General features: G+C 45.3%; 1 protein-coding gene across 4 annotated transcripts in view; it reads right to left on the bottom strand.

Moving 5' to 3' along the window:
* LOC311107821 (rap guanine nucleotide exchange factor 2-like) overlaps nucleotides 1-21,386 on the bottom strand; it is a gene marked incomplete at its 3' end in the record, with an annotated part of 149,212 nt that overhangs the window by 41,515 nt on the left and 86,311 nt on the right. For all 4 annotated transcript variants that reach the window (XM_084150379.1, XM_084150380.1, XM_084150381.1 and 1 more), the window contains exon 6: nucleotides 18,283-18,450. In XM_084150379.1, the coding sequence (XP_084006505.1) occupies nucleotides 18,283-18,450 (168 nt within the window). The remainder of the gene's footprint in view (nucleotides 1-18,282; nucleotides 18,451-21,386) is intronic.

The raw sequence follows: 21,386 nt of genomic DNA, 5'->3' as shown, positions 1-21,386 counted from the left end.
TCACTACACCAGAAATATGATACTCTCTTATGTTTGTTGTCTCCCACTGTTTCGCTAATTAATATTTGCATTATATTAATATTACAAACTAGCCTACTTCTTGCTTGCTGAGGAGGAGATAAGCGGAGATAGAAAGAAAGAGAAAGAGGAGAGAGAGATAGAAGGCTAAATCTGTGTGCTAGATAGATGTAACTTACCCTCCCCAATCCGTTCTATCTCTGTGATTTACAGCTAAGCAGGATGCCTCGGAGGGTTGAGTGATGCCAGCGGTTGCTGACAGCCGATCAATTCACCTACAGATTCACCTACAGCTCAAGTGCAGATCGCTCAGTAGCCTGCAAATATCTCTATTCTGGCTGTCACTACAAGCACCATGGACAGCAGCCCATCAACCCGCACGTCACAACACACCTATAGTGGGCGCTGGGTTATAGTGGGCTGGGCCCTGCATATTCATTCATCTCGGCGCGGCTCGAGAGAAACCCGATGCGCAGCCATTATAGGGTAGATAATCATATCCAGAGAGTGGGTCATAGAGCAAAATAAATGCGCACGTCGATACTTACTGGGTTTTTATCTTGCTGGCTCGGGACTCCATGGCTGGCTGCTGCTGCTAATGGTTTCATAATGATACAATATACGCCGGGCTAAAATGTAACATCCTTTATCCAGCTCTCTATACTGCAGCGCGCCTCACCCCCATCTTCCTCCTCCACCCCTCTCGGCTGTCTCGCTCTCTGGGAAGAGAGGGGGTGATGCTCAGGGAGTATCCGCTGAAGCTGACACCAGCAGCCCTGTAGCAGCGAGAGGACAGGCCAGCCTGCACAGCCCCCGCTATGCTCTGCCAACGCAAGGATGCAAAAAAAGAAAGAGGGTGAAAGATCTGACTACCCAAGAGGATGCTGGTCATGCCTTCGTTCTTTTATGCTGATGCCAACTAGGTAGATTCCTCCTCCAATGAGCTCCGGTGTGTGGATAATAAAGCAGAAAAAATAATAATAATCTGGCTAAAATGGCTGACAGCACTTTCACTCACGTTCACTCCCTCATCCTACCTCTCCTTTTCTTCCTCCCCTCTCTGCTCTGTTCTCTCTCGCTGTCGATGGTAGGCTGGCTATACACACACACACGCTCACGCCCACGCGCACGCACCGACTCGCTCACTAGGCTTTACGCACCATTAGATTAGTCTGAGACGTATGACCCACAGCCTCCACGATGCTTTGTTAACACTACTCCTGGTTCATTTGTCGACCAAAGCAGGGGGACGTGTATGTGTCAGTGTGTGTATTTGGGAGGGGTGAAGGGGTGGCTTGAATAGGGACCTCCCTTCCTCACTGAGGCTGAGAGAGCAGCCGCTGGTGCCTGCTGTTCTATACACACACACACACACACACACACACACACACACACACACACACACACTCTACACAGCTTAAAACGAGAAGGAGAGAGGGATAGAGAAAGAGAGAAAAGGAGAGGGACTGAGGGAGAGAGAGGAATGAGGATGAATAGGATACCTAGAAACAGATAAACAGATAGCTACACAGAGAAAATAGGCAGGAAAGATAGAGGATGCAAAGGAGAGCAAAACACAGAAATCAAAAGGAATCGATGGAGAGAAGGAGAGAGGGAGGAGAGAGAGAGAGAGGGAGAGAGGAGAGAGGAGAGAGGAGAGGGAGAGAGAGGGGGGAGGAGAGAGGGGAGAGAGGTGGTCCTCTGTAGCTCAGTTGGTAGAGCATGGCACTTGTAATGCCAAAGTAGTGGGTTCGATGCCCGGGACCACCCATAGGTAAAAATGTATGCGCACGACTGTAAGTCGCTTTGGATAAAAGCGTCTGCTAAATGGCATGTTATTATTATTATTATTAGAGGAGAGAGGGGAGAGAGAAGAGAGGAGGAGAGAGAGAGAGGGGGAAGAGAACAGAAAGAGTAATGTCATTATCACTCTCACTTCAGCAGTCGACCACGGCTGCAGCCAGTTGGCATGGCAACGGAATCAGGGAAAGCCATTTCCTGGGCAGAGAGAGAGAGAGCGGAGAGGAAAGGAGGGCCTGATAACTTACTCAGACAGCAGGTAATAAAACGAAAGAGGAATATGGATTTGGAGACAAACGGTGTTGCTTTGAATGGCTTTAAATCAGTATAACAATTTGAATCAGTATAACAATGATGTCACTGCTGTCACCGTTGGAGTATAGTAACCACGGCGACTGAGCATGACCTGCCCCCACGACGCGTTTGTTGGTTGCTGTGGCGACAGAAGCATAGGGACACGACAAGATTTAGGGAGAGTGTGAGAGCGAGGGAGTGAGTGAGAGCGAGAGAGAGAGGGGGCCACACATTTGTGTCAGAGACAGTAGCAGTCTGGTCACAGACTCCCCCCCCCCCCCCCCCATCACATTGCAGACAGGACTGTGATATCACATTACAGACAGGACTGATAGAGCCATCAAATGACCACACACATGTGCGGTGTGCCTGGTGTGTGTGTGTATACTTTATGCATGTACATACAATACGTGCATGGTGTGTATAAGTGTGTGTGTACAGGGAACGCCCATACCCCTAGGAAGGCTTCTGGTTATTGGAAACACAAAAAGGCCCAGTCAGATATGAGGCCAGCGGAACAGGCTTGGTGACTGACACTGCGATTTGATCTGGTTATTGGAAACACAAAAAGCCCCAGTCAGATCTGAGGTCAGTGGGCCAGGCTTGGTGACTGACACTGAGATATGAGAAGAACAGTGCTTTAAATGAGAAAAGGCACAGCAAACAATGGCTTAAAGGGCAATCCAAGGCTGCATCCCAAATGTATGTATTCCCTACATAGTCCGTATGGTCCTTGGTCAAATGTAGAACACTATATAGGGAATAGGATTGGAGCGGAGCTGATATTATTTTCAAATTGCACAACAATAAACTGCCAATTCAGATAAGAATCAAAGCCCCAACGGGCAAATAGGAAAACCCAGCGGTGTTCCTACAATGACAGTTAAAAACAAAGAGCTTTCTTACACAAACAAAATATGTGTTGCCACCGGTGCTGCCTTTCTTCAACATCAGATTTCCTTCCATTAGCTTTGGATGTGGTGTGGCAAAGTGATCTATGGTGGTTCCTGTTATTGCAGGGTTGGATAGGAAAACAAATTCTGATCAAAACTACACTACCAGTGAAAAGTTTTAGAACACCTACTCATTCAAGGGTTTTTCTTTATTTTTACTATTTTCTACACTGTAGAATAATAGTGAAGACATCAAAACTATGAAATAACACATATGGAATCATGTAGTAACCAAAAAAATAAATATATTTTATATTCCACCCTTTGCCTTGATGACAGCTTTGCACACTCTTGGCATTCTCTAAACCAGCTTCACCTGGAATGCTTTTCCAACAGTCTTGAAGGAGTTCCCACATATGCTGAGCACTTGTTGGCTGCTTTTCCTTCACTCTGCAGTCCGACTCATCCCAAACCATCTCAATTTGGTTGAGGTCGGGGGATTGTGGAGGCCAGGTCATCTGATGCAGCACTCCATCACCCTCCTTCTTGGTAAAATAGCCCTTACACAGCCTGGAGGTGTGTTGGGTCATTGTCCTGTTGAAAAGCCCCACTAAGCCCAAACCAGGTGGGATGGCGTATCGCTGCAGAATGCTGTGGTAACCATTCTGGTTAAGTGTGCCTTGAATTCTAAATAAATCACAGACAGTGTCACCAGCAAAGCACCCCCACACCATAACACCTCCTCCTCCATGCTTTACGGTGGGAAATACACATGCGGAGATAATCCGTTCACCCACACCGCGTCTCACAAAGACACGGTGGTTGGAACCAAAAATCTCAAATTTGGATTCCAGACCAAAGGACAAATTCCCACCGGTCTAATGTCCATTGGTCGTGTTTCTTCGCCCAAGCAAGTCTCTTCTCATTATTGGTGTCTGCAGCAGAGGTAACTCTGGGTCTTCCATTCGTGTGGTGGTCCTCATTAGAGCCAGTTTCATCATAGCGCTTGATGGTTTTTGCGACTGCACTTGAAGAAACTTTCAAAGTTATTGAAATGTTCCGTATTGACTGACCTTCATGTCTAAAAGTAATGGACTGTCATTTCTCTTTGTATTTGTATTTATTATGGATTCCCATTAGCCAAGGCAGCATCTACTCTTCCTAGGGTCCAGCAAAATTAAAGGCAGTTATAAATTTAAAAAAACATTACAATACATTCATAACAGATTTCACAGCACACTAAGTGTGTGCCCTCAGGCCCCTACTCCACTACCACATATCTACAACACAAAATCCATGTGTACGTGTGTGTATAGTGCGTATGTTATCATGTGTGTGTATGCATGTGTCTGTGCCTATGTTTGTGTTGCTTCACTGTCCCCGCTGTTCTATAATGTGTATTTGTATCTGTTTTTTAAATCTGATTCTACTGCTTGCATCAGTTACCTGATGTGGAATAGAGTTCCATGTAGGCATGGCTCTATGTAGTACTGTGCGCCTCCCATAGTCTGTTCTGGACTTGGGGACTGTGAAGAGACCTCTGGTGGCATGTCTTGTGGGGTATGCATGCGTGTCTGAGCTGTGTGCCAGTAGTTCAAACAGACAGCTCGGTGCTTTCAACATGTCAACACCTCTCACAAACACAAGCAGTGATGAAGTCAATCTCTCCTCCACTTTGAGCCAGGAGAGATTGACATGCATATTATTATCCTAAGTCCCTCTTTGTGGCACCTGACCACACGACTGAGCAGTAGTCCAGGTGCGATAAAACTAGAGCCTGTAGGACCTGCCTTGTTGATAGTGCTGTTAAGAAGGTAGAGCAGCGCTTTTTTATGGATAGACTTCTCCCCATATTAGCTACTGTTGTATCAATATGTTTTGACCATGACAGTTTACAATCCAGGGTTACTCCAAGCAGTTTAGTCACCTCAACATCAATCTCCACATTATTTATTACAAGATTTAATTGAGGTTTGGAGTTTAGTGAATGATTTGTTCCAAATACAATACTTTTAGTTTTAGAAATATTTAGGACTAACTTATTCCTTGCCACCCACTCTGAAACTAACTGCAACTCTTTGTTAAGTGTTGCAGTCATTTCAGTCGCTGTAGTAGCTGACATGTATAGTGTTTTGAATCATCCGCATACATAGACACTCTGACTTTACTCAAAGCCAGTGGCATGTCATTAGTAAAGATTTAAAAAAAGTAATGAGCCTAGACAGCTGCCCTGGGGAATTCCTTATTCTACCTGGATTATGCTGGAGAGGCTTCCATTAAAGAACACCCTCTGTGTTCTGTTAGACAGGTAACTCTGTATCCACAATATAGCAGGTGGAGTAAAGCCATAACACATACGTTTTTCCAGCAGCAGACTATGATCGACAATGTCAAAAGGCGCACTGAAGTCTCACAAAACAGCCCCCACAATCTTTTTATCATCAATTTCTCTCAGCCAATCATCAGTCATGTGTGTAAGTGCTGTGCTTGTTGAATGTCCTTCTCTATAAGCATGCTGAAAGTTTGATGTCAATTTGTTTACTGTAAAATAGCACTGTATCTGGTCAAACATCATTTTTTCTAATAGTTTACTAAGGGTTGGTAAGAGGCTAATTGGTCGGCTACTTGAGCCAGTGAAGGGGGCTTTACTATTCTTAGGTGGCAGACTGACTTTTTCTTCCCTCCAAGCCTGGGGGCACACACATTCTAGTAGGCTTAAATAAAAAATATGGCAAATAGGAGTGGCAATATCGTCCGCTATTATCCTCAGTAATTTTCCATCCAAGTTGTCAGACCCCGGTGGCTTGTCATTGTTGATAGACAACAATAACATTTTCACCTCTTCCACACTCACTTTACGGAATAATTTTTTTTGTCAAATATACTTGGATGTGTAGCGTCAGCAATTGTTGCTGGCAAGTCATGCATAAGTTTGCTAATCTTGCCAATAAAAAAAATCATTAAAGTAGATGGCAATATGGACTTGGTCTTTTACCAAATAGGGCTATCTTCTGTATACCCCCCTACCTTGTCACAACACAACTGATTGGCTCAACCGCATTAAGGAAAGAAATTCCACAAATTAACTTTTAAGAAGGCACACCTGTTAATTGAAATGCATTCCAGGTGACTACCTCATGGAGCTGGTTGAGAGAATGCCAAGAGTGTGCAAAGCTGTCATCAAGGCAAAGGGTGGCTATTTGAAGAATCTCAAATATAAAATATATTTTGATTTGTTTAACACTTATTTGGTTACTGCATGATTCCATATGTGTTATTTTATGGTTTTGATGTCTTCACTACTATTCTGCAATGTAGAAAATAGTAAAAATAAAGAAAAACCCTTGAATGAGTAGTTGGTCTAAAATTTTTGACCGGTAGCGTATTTATTGAGAACAGACAGATATACAGTATGTCTATATATGGCTCTGACGCAGATCAATCCAGGGTCAACAGAATAGTAAATGCTACATTTGCATGTTGAGTGTATTGAGTCGTTCTTGAAAGGGTTATTTGTTCACGTACAGTGCCTTGCAAAAGTATTCATCCCACTTGGCGTTATTCCTATTTTGTTGCATACAGTGAGGGAAAAAAGTATTTGATACCCTGCTGATTTTGTACATTTGCCCGCTGACAAACAAATGATCAGTCTATAATTTGAATGGTAGGTTTATTTGAACAGTGAGAAACAGAATAACAAAAAAATCCTGAAAAACGCATGTCAAAAATGTTATGAATTGATTTGCATTTTAATGAGGGAAATAAGTATTTGACCCCCTCTCAATCAGAAAGATTTCTGATTGAGAGTCTGCAACACCAATAAGCAAGGGGCAACACCAAGCAAGCAGCACCATGAAGACCAAGGAGCTCTCCAAACAGGTCAGGGACAAAGTTGTGGAGAAGTACAGATCATAAAAAAATATCAGAAACTTTGAACATCCAACGGAGCACCATTAAATCCATTATTAAAAAATTGAGAGAATATGGCACCACAACAAACCTGCCAAGAGAGGGCCACCAACCAAAACTCACGGACCAGGCAAGGAGGGCATTAATCAGAGAGGCAACAAAGAGACCAAAGATAACCCTGAAGGAGCTGCAAAGCTCCACAGCGAAGATTGGAGTATCTGTACATAGGACCACCTTAAGCCGTACACTCCACAGAGCTGGGCTTTACGGAAGAGATGCCAGAAAAAAAGCCATTGCTTAAAGAATAAAATAAGCAAACACGTTTGGTGTTCGCCAAAAGGCATGTGGGAGACTCACCAAACATATGTAAAGTACTCTGGTAAGATGAGACTAAAATGTAGCTTCATGGCCATCAAGGAAAACGCTATGCCTGGCGCAAACCCAACACCTCTCATCACCCCGAGAACACCATCCCCACAGTGAAGCATGGTGCTGGCAGCGTCATGCTGTGGGGATGTTTTTCATCAGCAGGGACTGGGAAACTGGTCAGAATTGAAGGAATGATGGATGGCGCTAAATACAGGGAAATTCTTGAGGGAAACCTGTTTCAGTCTTCCAAAGATTTGGGACTGGGACGGAGGTTCACCTTCCAGTAGGACAATGACCCTAAGCATACTGCTAAAGCAACACTCGAGTGGTTTACATTTAAATGTATTGGAATGGCCTAGTCAAAGCCCAAACCTCAATCCAATTGAGAATCTGTGGTCCCGTGTAGCTCAGTTGGTAGAGCATGGCGCTTGCAACGCCAGGGTTGTGGGTTCGATTCCCACGGGGGGGCAGTATGAAAAAATGTATGCACTCACTAACTGTAAGTCGCTCTGGATAAGAGCGTCTGCTAAATGACAAAAATGTAAATGTAAAAATGTGAATGTAAAATGTATGACTTAAAGATTGCTGTACATCAGCGGAACCCATCCAACTTGAAGGAGCTGGAGCAGTTTTGCCTTGAAGAATGGGCAAACATCGCAGTGGCTACATGTGCCAAGCTTATAGAGACATACCCCAAGAGACTTGCAGCTGCAATTGCTGCAAAAGGTGGGTCGACAAATTATTTACTTTGGGGGGGGTGAATAGTTATGCACGCTCAAGTTCATTTTTTTGGTCTTATTTCTTGTTTGTTTCCCGATAAAAAATATTTTGCATCTTCAAAGTTGTAGGCATGTTGTGTAAATCAAATTATACAACCCCCCCAAATATCAATCTTAATTCCAGGTTGTAAGGTAACAAAATAGGAAAATGCCAAGGGGGGGGTGAATACTTTCGCAAGCCACTTACACACTGTATAGTTACTACGTTAAGAGAATGCCTCGAAAGCAGGGTTTGTTTTTGGCCTTCAGCCAACCAATAGGACATGAAGACCCACTATGACAGTAATCCCATCACCCTCTCCAGCCCCCGGGCGATGATGTAATGCATCACCAAGCTCAGGTGCTTTCTTCTGGTGCTGATGACTCGGTCATTACCGTTGTTGGCAACAATCGTCAGGGGCACCGGGGCGTCATTATATCATTGCATCACCGCAGTGGGGGTCGAGCCTGGGGACAACAGCCAGACACTCTAGGTCACCCTTTAATGGTTCCCTTTAATAGTATCCTATTCCCTATATAGTGCACTTTAATGGTTCCCAGTGACAACGAGACTATGGCTCTGTCCCAAATGACATCATATCCCCTATATAGTGCACTCGCTACTTTTGACCACTACTACTTTTAGTGCACTATGTAGGGAATAGGGTGCCATTTGGGACGTAGACTATGGGTTGACATTCTGCTGAACAATCTCAATCTAAATGCAAAGGAAAGCAGGGGCACATTGATTTTAGTTGATTGTGACACTGATGTGACAATGCTAACGGAGCGTAACATTAATGCAGTCACAGATTCAGTTGAGGGGGCCGGTGAGCCTTTCGACATCAACCATTTGTAATGTTCCCTGCTAACCACTATGGCTATACAGTGAGGGAAAAAAGTATTTGATCCCCTGCTGATTTTGTACGTTTGCCCACTGACAAAGACACGATCAGTCTATAATTTTAATGGTAGATTTATTTGAACAGTGAGAGACAGAATAACAACAAAAAAATCCAGAAAAACGCATGTCAAAAATGTTATGAATTGATTTGCATTTTAATGAGGGAAATAAGTATTTGACCCCTCTGCAAAACATGACTTAGTACTTGGTGGCAAAACCCTTGTTTGCAATCACAGAGGTCAGACGTTTCTTGTAGTTGGCCACCAGGTTTGCACACATTTCAGGAGGGATTTTGTTCCACTCCTCTTTGCAGATCTTCTCCAAGTCATTAAGGTTTCGAGGCTGATGTTTGGCAACTCGAACCTTCAGCTCCCTCCACAGATTTTCTATGGGATTAAGGTCTGGAGACTGGCTAGGCCACTCCTGGACCTTAATGTGCTTCTTCTTGAGCCACTCCTTTGTTGCCTTGGCCGTGTGTTTTGGGTCATTGTCATGCTGGAATACCCATCCACGACCCATTTTCAATGCCCTGGCTGAGGGAAGGAGGTTCTCACACAAGATTTGACGGTACATGGCCCCGTCCATCGTCCCTTTGATGCGGTGAAGTTGTCCTGTCCCCTTAGCAGAAAAACACCCCCAAAGCATAATGTTTCCACCTCCATGTTTGACGGTGGGTATGGTGTTCTTGGGGTCATAGGCAGCATTCCTCCTCCTCCAAACACGGCGAGTTGATGCCAAAGAGCTTGATTCTGGTCTCATCTGACCACAACAATTTCACCCAGTTCTCCTCTGAATCATTCAGATGTTCCTTGGCAAACTTAGATGGCCCTGTATATGTGCTTTCTTGAGCAGGGGGATCTTGCGGGCGCTGCAGGATTTCAGTCCTTCACGGCGTAGTGTGTTACCAATTGTTTTCTTGGTGACTATGGTCCCAGCTGCCTTGAGATCATTGACAAGATCCTCCCGTGTAGTTCTGGGCTGATTCCTCACCGTTCTCATGATCATTGCAACTCCACGAGGTGAGATCTTGCATGGAGCCCCAGGCCGAGGGAGATTGACAGTTATTTTGTGTTTCTTCCATTTGCGAACAATCGCACCAACTGTTGTCACCTTCTCACCAAGCTGCTTGGCGATGGTCTTGTAGCCCATTCCAGCCTTGTGTAGGTCTACAATCTTGTCCCTGACATCCTTGGAGAGCTCTTTGGTCTTGGCCATGGTGGAGAGTTTGGAATCTGATTGATTGATTGCTTCTGTGGACAGGTGTCTTTTATACAGGTAACAAACTGAGATTAGGAGCACTCCCTTTAAGAGTGTGCTCCTAATCTCAGCTCGTTACCTCTATAAAAGACACCTGGGAGCAAGAAATCTTTCTGATTGAGAGGGGGTCAAATACTTATTTCCCTCATTAAAATGCAAATCAATTTATAACATTTTTGACATGCGTTTTTCTGGATTTTTTTGTTGTTATTCTGTCTCTCACTGTTCAAATAAACTTACCATTAAAATTATAGACTGATCATTTCTTTGTCAGTGGGCAAATGTACAAAAGCAGCAGGGGATCAAATACTTTTTTCCCTCACTGTAAGTATGTTCCATGCATTATGGGCTTGGATCATGCGATGCTGTTAGCCTACTGATGCATAGCATTCGGGTCATAAAAAGGTCATTACCACAGTAGGAAAGATAAAAGCACACAGACATGTATGTGCACAGAGACACTCTCTTATACTGTATGTACAGAGACAAGCCAGTACTGACACGTCGCCAGACACCGCCAGTTAAACACTAAAGTGACTAATTGCAAAGGTTAAGCAATGCAAATGCTCTTATCACTGAATAACATTGGCTACTTAAGAAATAGACCAATAGCATACAATACTATATATATTATTGCTGGCTTTAAAGCTAAGGCTTAGCTTGACTCTAGTTCTGCAAAAAGGTTGATTATGCAAACAACTAATATAAAACCTCGCTAACAACCGGTTAGCGATTAGTATCCGTCTAACTAACAAAAGCGTCTAGAACGGATGCTACCACACTGCCAGTATCGATCTTGACGTTGCAATTCCTACAGTACATTACCTTCATAGCTACGTTAACCTAATTAGCATGCATGAGAGACAGTCTTGAGCCTTGTTAAATAGCAGACTGTGCATATCAATAAGGGGCCAGGCCCGGGACTTATATATATATACAAAATAAATGAATACACCGCTACTGTCTGCTCCTCTAGGGTTGACTTCCTGTGGGAGAAAACAAGAGGCTCATGCCTCTTTCCTGAATGCTGTTCCCACGCCACCTGTGCCAGTTCAGGAGGTGTCAGGGTATTGTGCTGCTGTTGGCATGTGTTGGCGCGGGCGCATTTCCTTTTCTGGGCAGGAAGTGGAGAGGATTTCCTAGCCAAACACGGAAAGGAGAGGCCCACTAGGATATGAGGGGAGGAGAGGAAGAGGCTTTTGAAACAATAGTCCAAGACTCCTCCAAAGATGTAGGGCAAGTTAGCGGGGGCAAAACATCCGGAAGGATAGGAGTACACTCCCCTGTCTTTACTAAGATGTGTGGCAGGGACACACTGAGGTGTTTGGACTTTGAACAGATACACTCAGTCTGCAAAATTGATGATTGATGGCCGTTGCAACGTGTAAAATTGGGTATGAGCATTGTGAAATATAAAATAAGACCAACAGTGACTTGTGTTTAACCCTACAAAAGAACAGGGCTTGGTGAAGACCACCAAATACTAGACCTCACCATTAGACCAGCTACAAAACATTTCACCTTTGTTGCTAAAAATGTGAGACTGTGTGACTGTGTATGACCGACCGACCGACTACATGAGATTGAGTAAGGAGATGAGTACCGAGACAGTTTCAGATCGGGTTAAAGGATTACTATGGAAGGTCACCAACTTTGACTTGATAACACTGTCACCGACTATCTTAAGGTAAGCCAGGCACAATGCCTCCTCCACCTTCCCCAACCTTCCCCCAGTCTCCCTGACAGGAAAGAGGACAACAGGACAGCCATGATGTCATCGTCCAATGTTGACAGACAGTGAGAGAGATTAGACAGCCTGATATGACCCCCACTAGAGTGTTACAGTTACAAAATGTAGGCTACATACCAGTCTATACATGCTTAACATGGGAATTATGAATGTTCAAAATTGTTCTGATTACATGAGGAAAAAGTGCCCCCCTTCCACCCCTTATTCATCTGTCATAACTTGCTTACATAGCCAGCGAAAAAGAAAAGAAAGATGAAACGAGAGATGGAAAAAAGAAAAGTGCTGTCCCTGGTTGGTTGGATCCGTCTCTGTGCCCCTGGTCAGTGCCTGGTCGGACATTACAGTAGTCCTTGGATCCGTCTCTGTGCCCCTGGTCGGTCATTACAGTAGTCCATGGATCTGTCTCTGTGTGTCCCTGGTCGGTCATTACAGTAGTCCTTGGATCTGTCCCTGGTCGGTCCCTGGTCGGTCATTACAGTAGTCCTTGGATCTGTCCCTGGTCGGTCATTACAGTAGTCCTTGGATCTGTCTCTGTGTGTCCCTGGACGGTCCCTGGTCGGTCATCACAGTGGTCCTTGGATCTGTCTCTGTGTGTCCCTGGTCAGTCCCTGGTCGGTCATTACAGTAGTCCTTGGATCTGTCTCTGTGTGTCCCTGGACGGTCCCTGGTCGGTCATCACAGTGGTCCTTGGATCTGTCTCTGTGTGTCCCTAGTCAGTCCCTGGTTGGTCATTACAGTAGTCCTTGGATCAGTCTCTATGATATTGTGTAAATCCTTTAAACCTGAGGCTCTTGTGTCCGTGCAGCAGCTGAACCTAGGCACAGCAGAACAGGCCTTCACAAAAGACAGCTCTAAAAATAGGACCCATGCTTTTCCACAGGCGCGTCTGTCTGACAGGTTCGTCTCACTCCTCTCTCTACCCTTCTCTTTCATTTTGTGCCCAGCTCTGAACTGAATGCTCACCTAGTACTCATATTTTTCACCGTCTCTAAACCGATAACGTCCGGCACCAGCAGCATCCTGGCGCCAAATCGGAATATAAGAATATTGGAGTATCGGAATATGTGATACATAAAGTCTCTGAGGATACTATATTTAAGGAGTGATACTCAATCTAAAGAAATAGCCAACTTATAGGGCTAACACAAAAGTATTGTTCTGCAAGAATGAATAGTCTTGCAGGCTATTCAACTCATGACTTGGGTTCACGTATGTAATCAACACAGCAATGTTCACACAAAAATTCTAAATTCTAAAAATATTTCTGTCGAACTTCACAAACCCAATTATTTGTTTGGATTGAATCAGGAGCTTGTATGTGACAATAAACCATGTTTTTTTTTTTTTTTTTTTGTTTGTTCTCCAAACCCAGTAATGACGTTGTTCAGCGGATGAGATTAGATGTTTCTTCAACAGCTAAATTACACTCATTATATCATTTCATAATCCTTAAGAGGTACGGCAATCATGGTTATCATGCTCACTGCACTGTAGGCTACGTGATTACGACCAGATTCCATTTCCGCTTTATATCTCTGAACATATTTATATTTGCTATCCATTTCAGGATAGTTGAGTCATTTTCAGATGTGACATTGTGAGTCTCTATACAACCACAATAGCTTTTCAATTCATGCCCCAATAATATAGCTAGAGGTAAATGTATTTTTAGCACAATGCATTTTCTCCTTTTAGGTGTAAATGGGAAAAACAACTTAATCATTTCAGACACCATCAAATGAAAAGGTCTGCCTGAGTGTCTATATCTAAAGGTAAAACTACCAACAGACAAAGACACACACGCTCACACCCCACACTGTTAACAGATACAGTACCTGAGCTTTAATGCATTCCTGGGAGCATTCAGGATGAAATGAAAGGCATGAAAAGAAGAAGCAGAGGAAGATGAGTGTTATCAAACATGCCACACGTCACTCAGGGATGAAGAGAGAGAATTAAGCCCGAAGCTTCAGCAGCTGGTAAAAAGCCTTCCTCTGCACCAGTTGGGCAGGGAAGGGTTAGAAACACACAAACATGTACATTATTCATTGAGCCAAACACTCCCATCCTCATTTTCCTGTTTCACATGACAACTGATGAGCTAGCTGAAGAAACTCTTTCACTGGTTGGGCATAAAAGAGACCGTATACACCAAGAAGACTCACTCAGCCTCAACGCACACAGACACTAAACCGTTATTTAGAAAAACACAAGAAAGCCCTTATTGCGTTCAGTGAGTGCCCATATTGTGAGACAAAACGGTTTCGGAAATCATTAAACGCAATAACGTCGGTCCCCTTTGGGGAGTTTACACTTTATATAGAAACAATTAACACCAATCATGGACGCAAATGAGCACGTGGTTGGTTGGATACTAAGATGGAGGCGTGAGGGGAGGTTGAACTGAGGGGCATTGATTCGATGAGGCCGCCGCCGACCACGTGCGTTGCAGCATGGTAATTAGGGAACAGCTGCTCAGGGCCTCGGCAAGAACCTGGCAGCCACTCGGCAGACCCCGAAGAGAGAGATTACTCATCCGTTCTGGTGGAGATGGAAAGATGGTAAGATAGAGAGTGATGAAGAATCATTTAGAGAAGGAGTGAGAGAGAGAAACACCATCACAGAGATAAAACCTCCATCTAACCACACTGTTGACAGACTCATTAAATGGACATGAATTACATCATGACAGAGCGAAAGAGAGATAGACAGAGTGAGAGAGAAATAGCATAGAGAGAGAGACAGACTGAATAGGAGTTGACCATTCTGAGGACAGAACAAGGGGGTCACAGTCAGTGTGGCCGACCTCGTCTGAGCGTGTGCGGGCGGCGTGTGATGCATTCTAAGATGTCACAGTTAGCCTAACCCACAATGGCTGATTTGACGACCATTTTTAAGGCTGTTTTACTGCATCTCCATTTGGAACTTGTCCTTTATCATGGCTAGTGTTTCAGTAGCTTGGCTTTTGCATCAGTAGCTATTAGCTTTAGCCTCACGTTACTGCCAGGATTCTAGGCTTTTCATTTTGAGTATTTTTGCTTTCTGGGATTTCTGAGGTAAAATGGATGTCTGGCAAGTGGTAACTATCCTTTATTTATTCAGGTACTTGCCCTTGGGAGTGTATTTTTCAAGGGAAGACCATGTATTTTTCAAGGGAAGACCAGGACATTGGGCTACACACAGAATCAGAAGTCCCAAGGAGACCACCAGCGCTAGGTTAGCATGCCATTGGCAGTATTCCAGTTATAACTTTTTAGGACACAGTAGATGTTGGTCACATCTCATCACATCACATCAGGTCCTGTTGGGGGGACAAAGGCTTGGCACTCTCTTTGCCTGGAGGGCCTTCAATAGGGATGGACCACACTGAGGGAAGGCTCACACTTAAAAAGAAGGCCTGCACATAAAAAGAAGGTCCACACTTAAAAGGGAAGGCCCACACTTAAAAGGGAAGGCCCAAACTTAAAGGGAGGATACTGTATATTGCACATAATAAAGCAAATTCCTATCAACCATAGACAGCAATAAGGATATATATTTTTTAAGAATAACATTTGAAAGTAGGGACAGAGCAGATTGATTAGGAAAGAGACACTTTGAATGAATGGCCCCTTGCATTAAAGGGGATTTCCCGACAAAACAAAATGTCCTTACAATAGACAATACCAATGTCCCCGCAATACACCTACTCTGATTGTCTACAAAGTCAGATTTTAGGTGAATTAAATGTGAGTGAAGCCTTTAGCTTCTCTTTTAGCTGCTCACTCTCTCTCTATCCCCCTGTCAAAAGTTTCTCCCTGCTGCATTTTTCACCTCTAAATACGCCTTAGGTTTTGGGTGGAAAATCCCAGTCTGAAAGTTCTTCCCTCTGCACTACTGTACTTCAAGCGCACTCCACCAAGGGCCATTTGGGACTACTTGTTACCATAGCATCCATGTATTCTTCCCACAGGGCCTCTGAGGAGAACTAGAATTTTGTGACAGGCGACGTCACGCTATAAGAAAGTTCAGGGTGTGTTTTTATGTCAAAACCAGAGGCAGGGTAAAATTAGGGGGCGGTTTGTGGGGGTGGATGATGTCTGCCGTGTTTCTGCTTTGTAAGGCAAACCCACATTATTCCATGGTATTCCAAACGAGCCAGGGTGCTGTTGTCGACACAATCCTTTGGGAATGCCAGGAATGGGAGGAATGGATTGAAATAGGGCAGAACAACATGGCCCATGGGATGTGTTCACATCATTAGAGTGAACATTTAGTGCACTTCCATGGGTTCCCATGAATAGCAATATGGGGTGCGTTCACATAATTGTAGTGTATACACAGTGTACAAAACATTAAGAACACCTTCCTTCCTATTCTTGATACAGACAAGAAACTGTTAAGCATGAAAAACCCAGCAGTGTTGCAGTTCATGACACCCAACCGGTGTGCCTGGCACCTACTACCATACCCCGTTCAAAGGCACTTAAATATTTTTTATTGCATATTCACCCTCTGAATGGCACACATACACAATCCATGTCTCAATTGTCTCAAGTCTTAAAATTCCTTATTTAACCTGTCTCCTTCCCTTCATCTACACTGATTGAAGTGGATTTAACAGGTGACATCAATAAGGGATCATAGCTTTCACCTGGATTCACCTGGTCAGTCTATGTCATGGAAAGCGCAGGTGTTCCTAATGTTTTGTAAGTGAACACTTCATTATAGTTAATATGGGTTCCCATGAACGGGGCACACTTTAGGACCCCTCTCAGGCACTGCTGTGGCCACCTCAGTGGACTGTGGACTGCTCCATTGGAAAATAAGAGACTCTCCGTCTCCACACATGCTGCCCTTTTAGAATATGGGTGGAGGCGGCTTTGAGACCACATGATGAAAAGGGCCCCTGTTCTGTCTTCCACATAGACTGCTCTTTTCTCCCTTCACTCTCTTCTTCCCTCCTTTCCAGTCCTCCTCTTGCTGATTTCCCTGGAGAAACTAACTGGTTCTACAATTACCATCCACATCAACTCCTGGTGGGTGACTCAACACAGCTTGCCCCTTCAACTACATGCAGGGAACTCCTTGCGCTACACTGTGTAGAATAACAACCACCCTGACAGATTGTGTAGATTATCAACCACCCTGACAGACTGTGTAGAATACCAACCACCCTGACAGACTGTGTAGCATAACAACCAGACTGCGAAGAATAACAACCATCCTGACAGACTGTGTAGCATAACAACCAGACTGCGAAGAATAACAACCACCCTGACAGACTGTGTAGCATAACAATCAGACTGAGAAGAATAACAACCACCCTGACAGACTGTGTAGAATACCAACCACCCTGACAGACTGTGTAGCATAACAACCAGACTGCGAAGAATAACAACCATCCTGACAGACTGTGTAGAATATCAACCACCCTGACAGACTGTGTAGAATACCAACCACCCTGACAGACTGTGTAGAATAACAACCACCCTGACAGACTGTGTAGCATAACAACCAGACTGAGAAGAATAACAACCATCCTGACAGACTGTGTAGAATAACAACCACCCTGACAAAGACTTGATCAATAGGGCACACAGTAAATATGCACTTGGGGTTATGGAGTGAAGGAGACATGCACATTGAGTAAAGGGAGTGGGTATAGGGGGTGTTGCAAAGGGATACTAGTTCTAGAGAGAAAGGGTCCAAAGATCACTACACAGGAGGGTATAGCTTTTATAAGGTCTAACAGTGAGGGTGCAGAGAAAGGTATACAAGGTAGCCTACAGCAAGGAGGACAGCAAAAGGGTGCGCAGCATGGAACAATGCGTTTTGAGAACAGGTAGCCAGGAGGGTAGAATTATAATACCAGGGTGAAACAAGGCACAGCAAGCCTACAGCAAACACAGTACATTGACAACAACATAACTACAGACCACAGCAAAGCAGTAACAAGGGTCGACACAGACCAGGGTATAAGGTACTAACTAGTAGGCTACACAGACCAGGGGGTAAGGTACTAACTAGTAGGCTACACAGACCAGGGGGTAAGGTACTAACTAGTAGGCTACACAGACCAGGGGGTAAGGTACTAACTAGTAGGCTACACAGACCAGGGTATAAGGTACTAACTAGTAGGCTACACAGACCAGGGTATAAGGTACTAACTAGTAGGCTACACAAGTTAGCATCCGACAAGCTAAGGCAAGGACTAAGTTAAGCCAACACAGAAGCTCAAACTACACAAACTGGACGCTCCATCTTCGCGCCACATGAGTGTCCAGCAACACACAACAGCCTAGTTACTAACTAAACAGAGGAAGAGCCGGGTAGCTAAACGTGACTCACCGTGTGATATCCCCTGACTATTGGCGGCTTGCCGGTGGGGTACGGGTCCACCGTGTCAATGATGGTCTGCCGCTCGCCCTTCTGGTTGATCTTGCGGAACCTACGGCGGGACTGTCGGTGTGATGCTTGCCTCTGGAAGTACTCCTCATTTTCCTCCATATAGTCCACCTGGGGAAACGGGGTAGGAGGAAAGAAAGGAGTGACTGGCTCTTCTTTTCCTTGCCCCCTCCTCTTCCCGCCCCTCTCACTGCGTAAAAATAGCAGCGTGTGTGGGCTGCGCCTCAACACTCCTCTCCGACGTCAACGGGAGCTCTCACAACTCCAGGAGAGGGGGGAAAAGAGAGAAGGATGTATGTGAGAGAGAGAGAGAGAGAGAGAGAGAGAGAGTGAGAGATACAGAAAGAATGGGCAAGGGAAGGGTGTGAACGAAAGAAGAGGAAGAGGGATAAAACAGAGGAAGAGATAAAGAGGGATGGAGAGCGGAAGAAGACAACATACAGGGGAGGAATGGAGAGGGAGAGAGAAAATCAAGGGAGAGAGAAAGAGGGTAATGGAAGGAGAGATGGAGAAAGAGATACCTTGCCCTGATGTGCTTCAGATTGAGGTCAGTCTCAGTCAGTCAGTCAGTCTCAGTCAGTCAGTCAGTAAGTGTCAGGTCAGTCAGTCAGGTCAGTCAGTCACAGTGAGTCAGTAAGTCTCAGTCAGCCAGTCTCAGTCAGGTCAAACAGTCAGTCTCAGTCAGTAAGTCTCATACAGTCAGTAAGTCTCATACAGTCAGTAAGTCAGTCTCAGTCAGTCTCAGTCAGTCAGCCAGTCTCAGTCAGTCAGCCAGTCTCAGTCAAGTTAGTCAGTCTCAGTCAGTCATCCAGTCAGTCTCAGTCTGTCAGCCAGTCAGTCTCAGTCTGTCAGCCAGTCAGTCTCAGTCAGTCAGCCAGTCAGTCTCAGTCAGTCAGTCTCTGTCAGTCAGCCAGTCAGTCAGTCTCAGTGTCAGTCTCAGACAGTGCCAGTCTCAGACAGTCAGCCAGTCTCAGTAAGTCTCAGTCAGTCAGTCAGTCAGTCTCAGTCAGTCAGCTAGTCTCAGTCAGTCAGCCAGTCTCAATCAGTCAACCAGTCTCAGTCAGTCAACCAGTCTCAGTCAGTCAGCCTCAGTCAGTCTCAGTCAGTAAGTCTCATACAGTCAGTAAGTCAGCCTCAGTCAGTCAGTCTCAGCCATCTCAGTCAGCCAGTCTGTCAGTCAGTCAATCTCAGTCAGTCTCAGACAGTGTCAGTCTCAGACAGTGTCAGTCTCAGACAGTGTCAGTCTCAGACAGTGTCAGTCTCAGACAGTGTCAGTCTCAGACAGTGTCAGTTTCAGTTAGTCAGTCAGTCTCAGTCAGTCAGGCAGTCTGTCAATCTCAGTCAGTCAGTGTCAGTCAGTCAGTGTCAATGTCAGTCAGTGTCAGTCATTCTCAGTCAGTCAGTCAGCCAGTCTGTCAATCTCAGTCAGTAAGTCTCAGTCAGTCAGCCAGTCTGTCAGCCAGTCTCAGTCCGTCAGCCAGTCTCAGTCAGCCAGTCAGTCAGTATCAGTGTCAGTCAGTCTCAGTCAGTCAGCCAGTCTCAGTCAGTCAACCAGTCTCAGTCAGTCAGCGTCAGTCAGTCTCAGTCAGTAAGTCTCATACAGTCAGTAAGTCATTCTCAGTCAGTCAGTCTCAGCCAGTCTCAGTCCGTCAGCCAGTCTCAGTCAGCCAGTCAGTCTCAGTCAGACAGTGTCAATCCCAGTCAGTCCCAGTCAGAATCAGTGTCAGCCAGTCTCAGTCAGTCAGCCAGTCTCAGTCAGGTCAGTCAGTCTAAGTCAGGTCAGTCAGTCAGTCTCAGTCAGGTCAGTCAGTCTAAGTCAGGTCAGTCAGTCAGTCTCAGTCAGGTCAGTCAGTCTAAGTCAGGTCAGTCAGTCAGTCTCAGTCAGGTCAGTCAGTCTCAGTCAGTCAGTCTCAGTCAGTCAGGCAGCCAATCAGTCAGTCAGGCAGCCAGTCAGTCTCAGTCAGGCTGCCAGTCAGTCTCAGTCAGTAAGGTCAGTCTCAGTCAGTAAGGTCAGTCTCAGTCAGGTCAGTCAGTCTCAGTCAGGTCAGTCAGTCTCAGTCAGGTCAGTCAGTCAGTCAGTCTCAGTCAGGGCAGTCAGTCTCAGTCAGGTCAGTCAGTCAGTCTCAGTCAGTCAGTCTCAGTCAGTCAGTAAGTCTCAGCCATCTCAGTCAGCTAGTCTCAGTCCGTCAGCCAGTCTCAGTCAGCCAGTCTCAGTCAGTCAGCTAGTCTCAGTCAGTCAGCCAGTCTCAGCCAGTCAGCCTCAGTCAGTAAGTCTCATACAGTCAGTCAGCCAGTGTCAGCCAGTCTCAGTCAGTCAGTCTCAGTCAGTCTCAGTCAGTCAGTCTCAGTCAGTCAGTCTCAGTCAGTCAGTCTCAGTCATTGTCAATCCCAGTCAGTGTCACTATCAGTGTCAGTCAGTCTCTGTCAGTCAGCCAGTAAGTCTCAGTCTCAGACAGTGTCAGTCTCAGTGTCTGTCAATCTCAGTCAGTCAGCCAGTCTCAGTCAGTCAGTCAGTCAGCCAGCCAGTCAGTCAGTCAATCTCAGTCAGTCAGTCACAGTGTCGGTCAGTCAGTGTCAGTCAGTGTCACTCTCAGTCAGCCAGTCTGTCAATCTCAGTCAGTAAGTCTCAGACAGTGTCAGTTTCAGACAGTGTCAGTCTCAAACAGTCAGTAAGCTCAGTCAGTCAGTAAGTCTCAGTCAGCCAGTCAGTCAGCCAGCCAATCTCAGTCAGTCAGTCTCAGTGTCAGTCAGTCAGTGTCTGTCAGTGTCAGTCTCAGGCAGTGTCAGTCTCAGACAGTGTCAGTCTCAGACAGTCAGCCAGTCTCTGTCAGTCTGCCAGGCCCAGTCAGTCTCAGTCAGCCAGTCAGTCTGTCAGTCAGTCAGCCAGTCAGTCTCAGTCAGTCAGTCTCAGTCAGTCAGCCAGTCAGTCTCAGTCAGGCAGCCAATCAGTCTCAGTCAGACAGTGTCAGTCTCAGACAGTGTCAGTCAGTCTCAGTCAGTTAGCCAGTCTCAGTCAGTTAGCCAGTCCCAGTCAGTCTCAGTCAGTC

This window comes from Coregonus lavaretus (genome assembly GCF_964263955.1).
Source record: "Coregonus lavaretus genome assembly, chromosome: 32".
In the NCBI taxonomy this organism is placed as follows: domain Eukaryota; kingdom Metazoa; phylum Chordata; class Actinopteri; order Salmoniformes; family Salmonidae; genus Coregonus; species Coregonus lavaretus.
The sequence above is the reverse complement of the archived record's forward strand: the minus strand, read 5'-3'. Positions and strand labels throughout refer to the sequence as shown.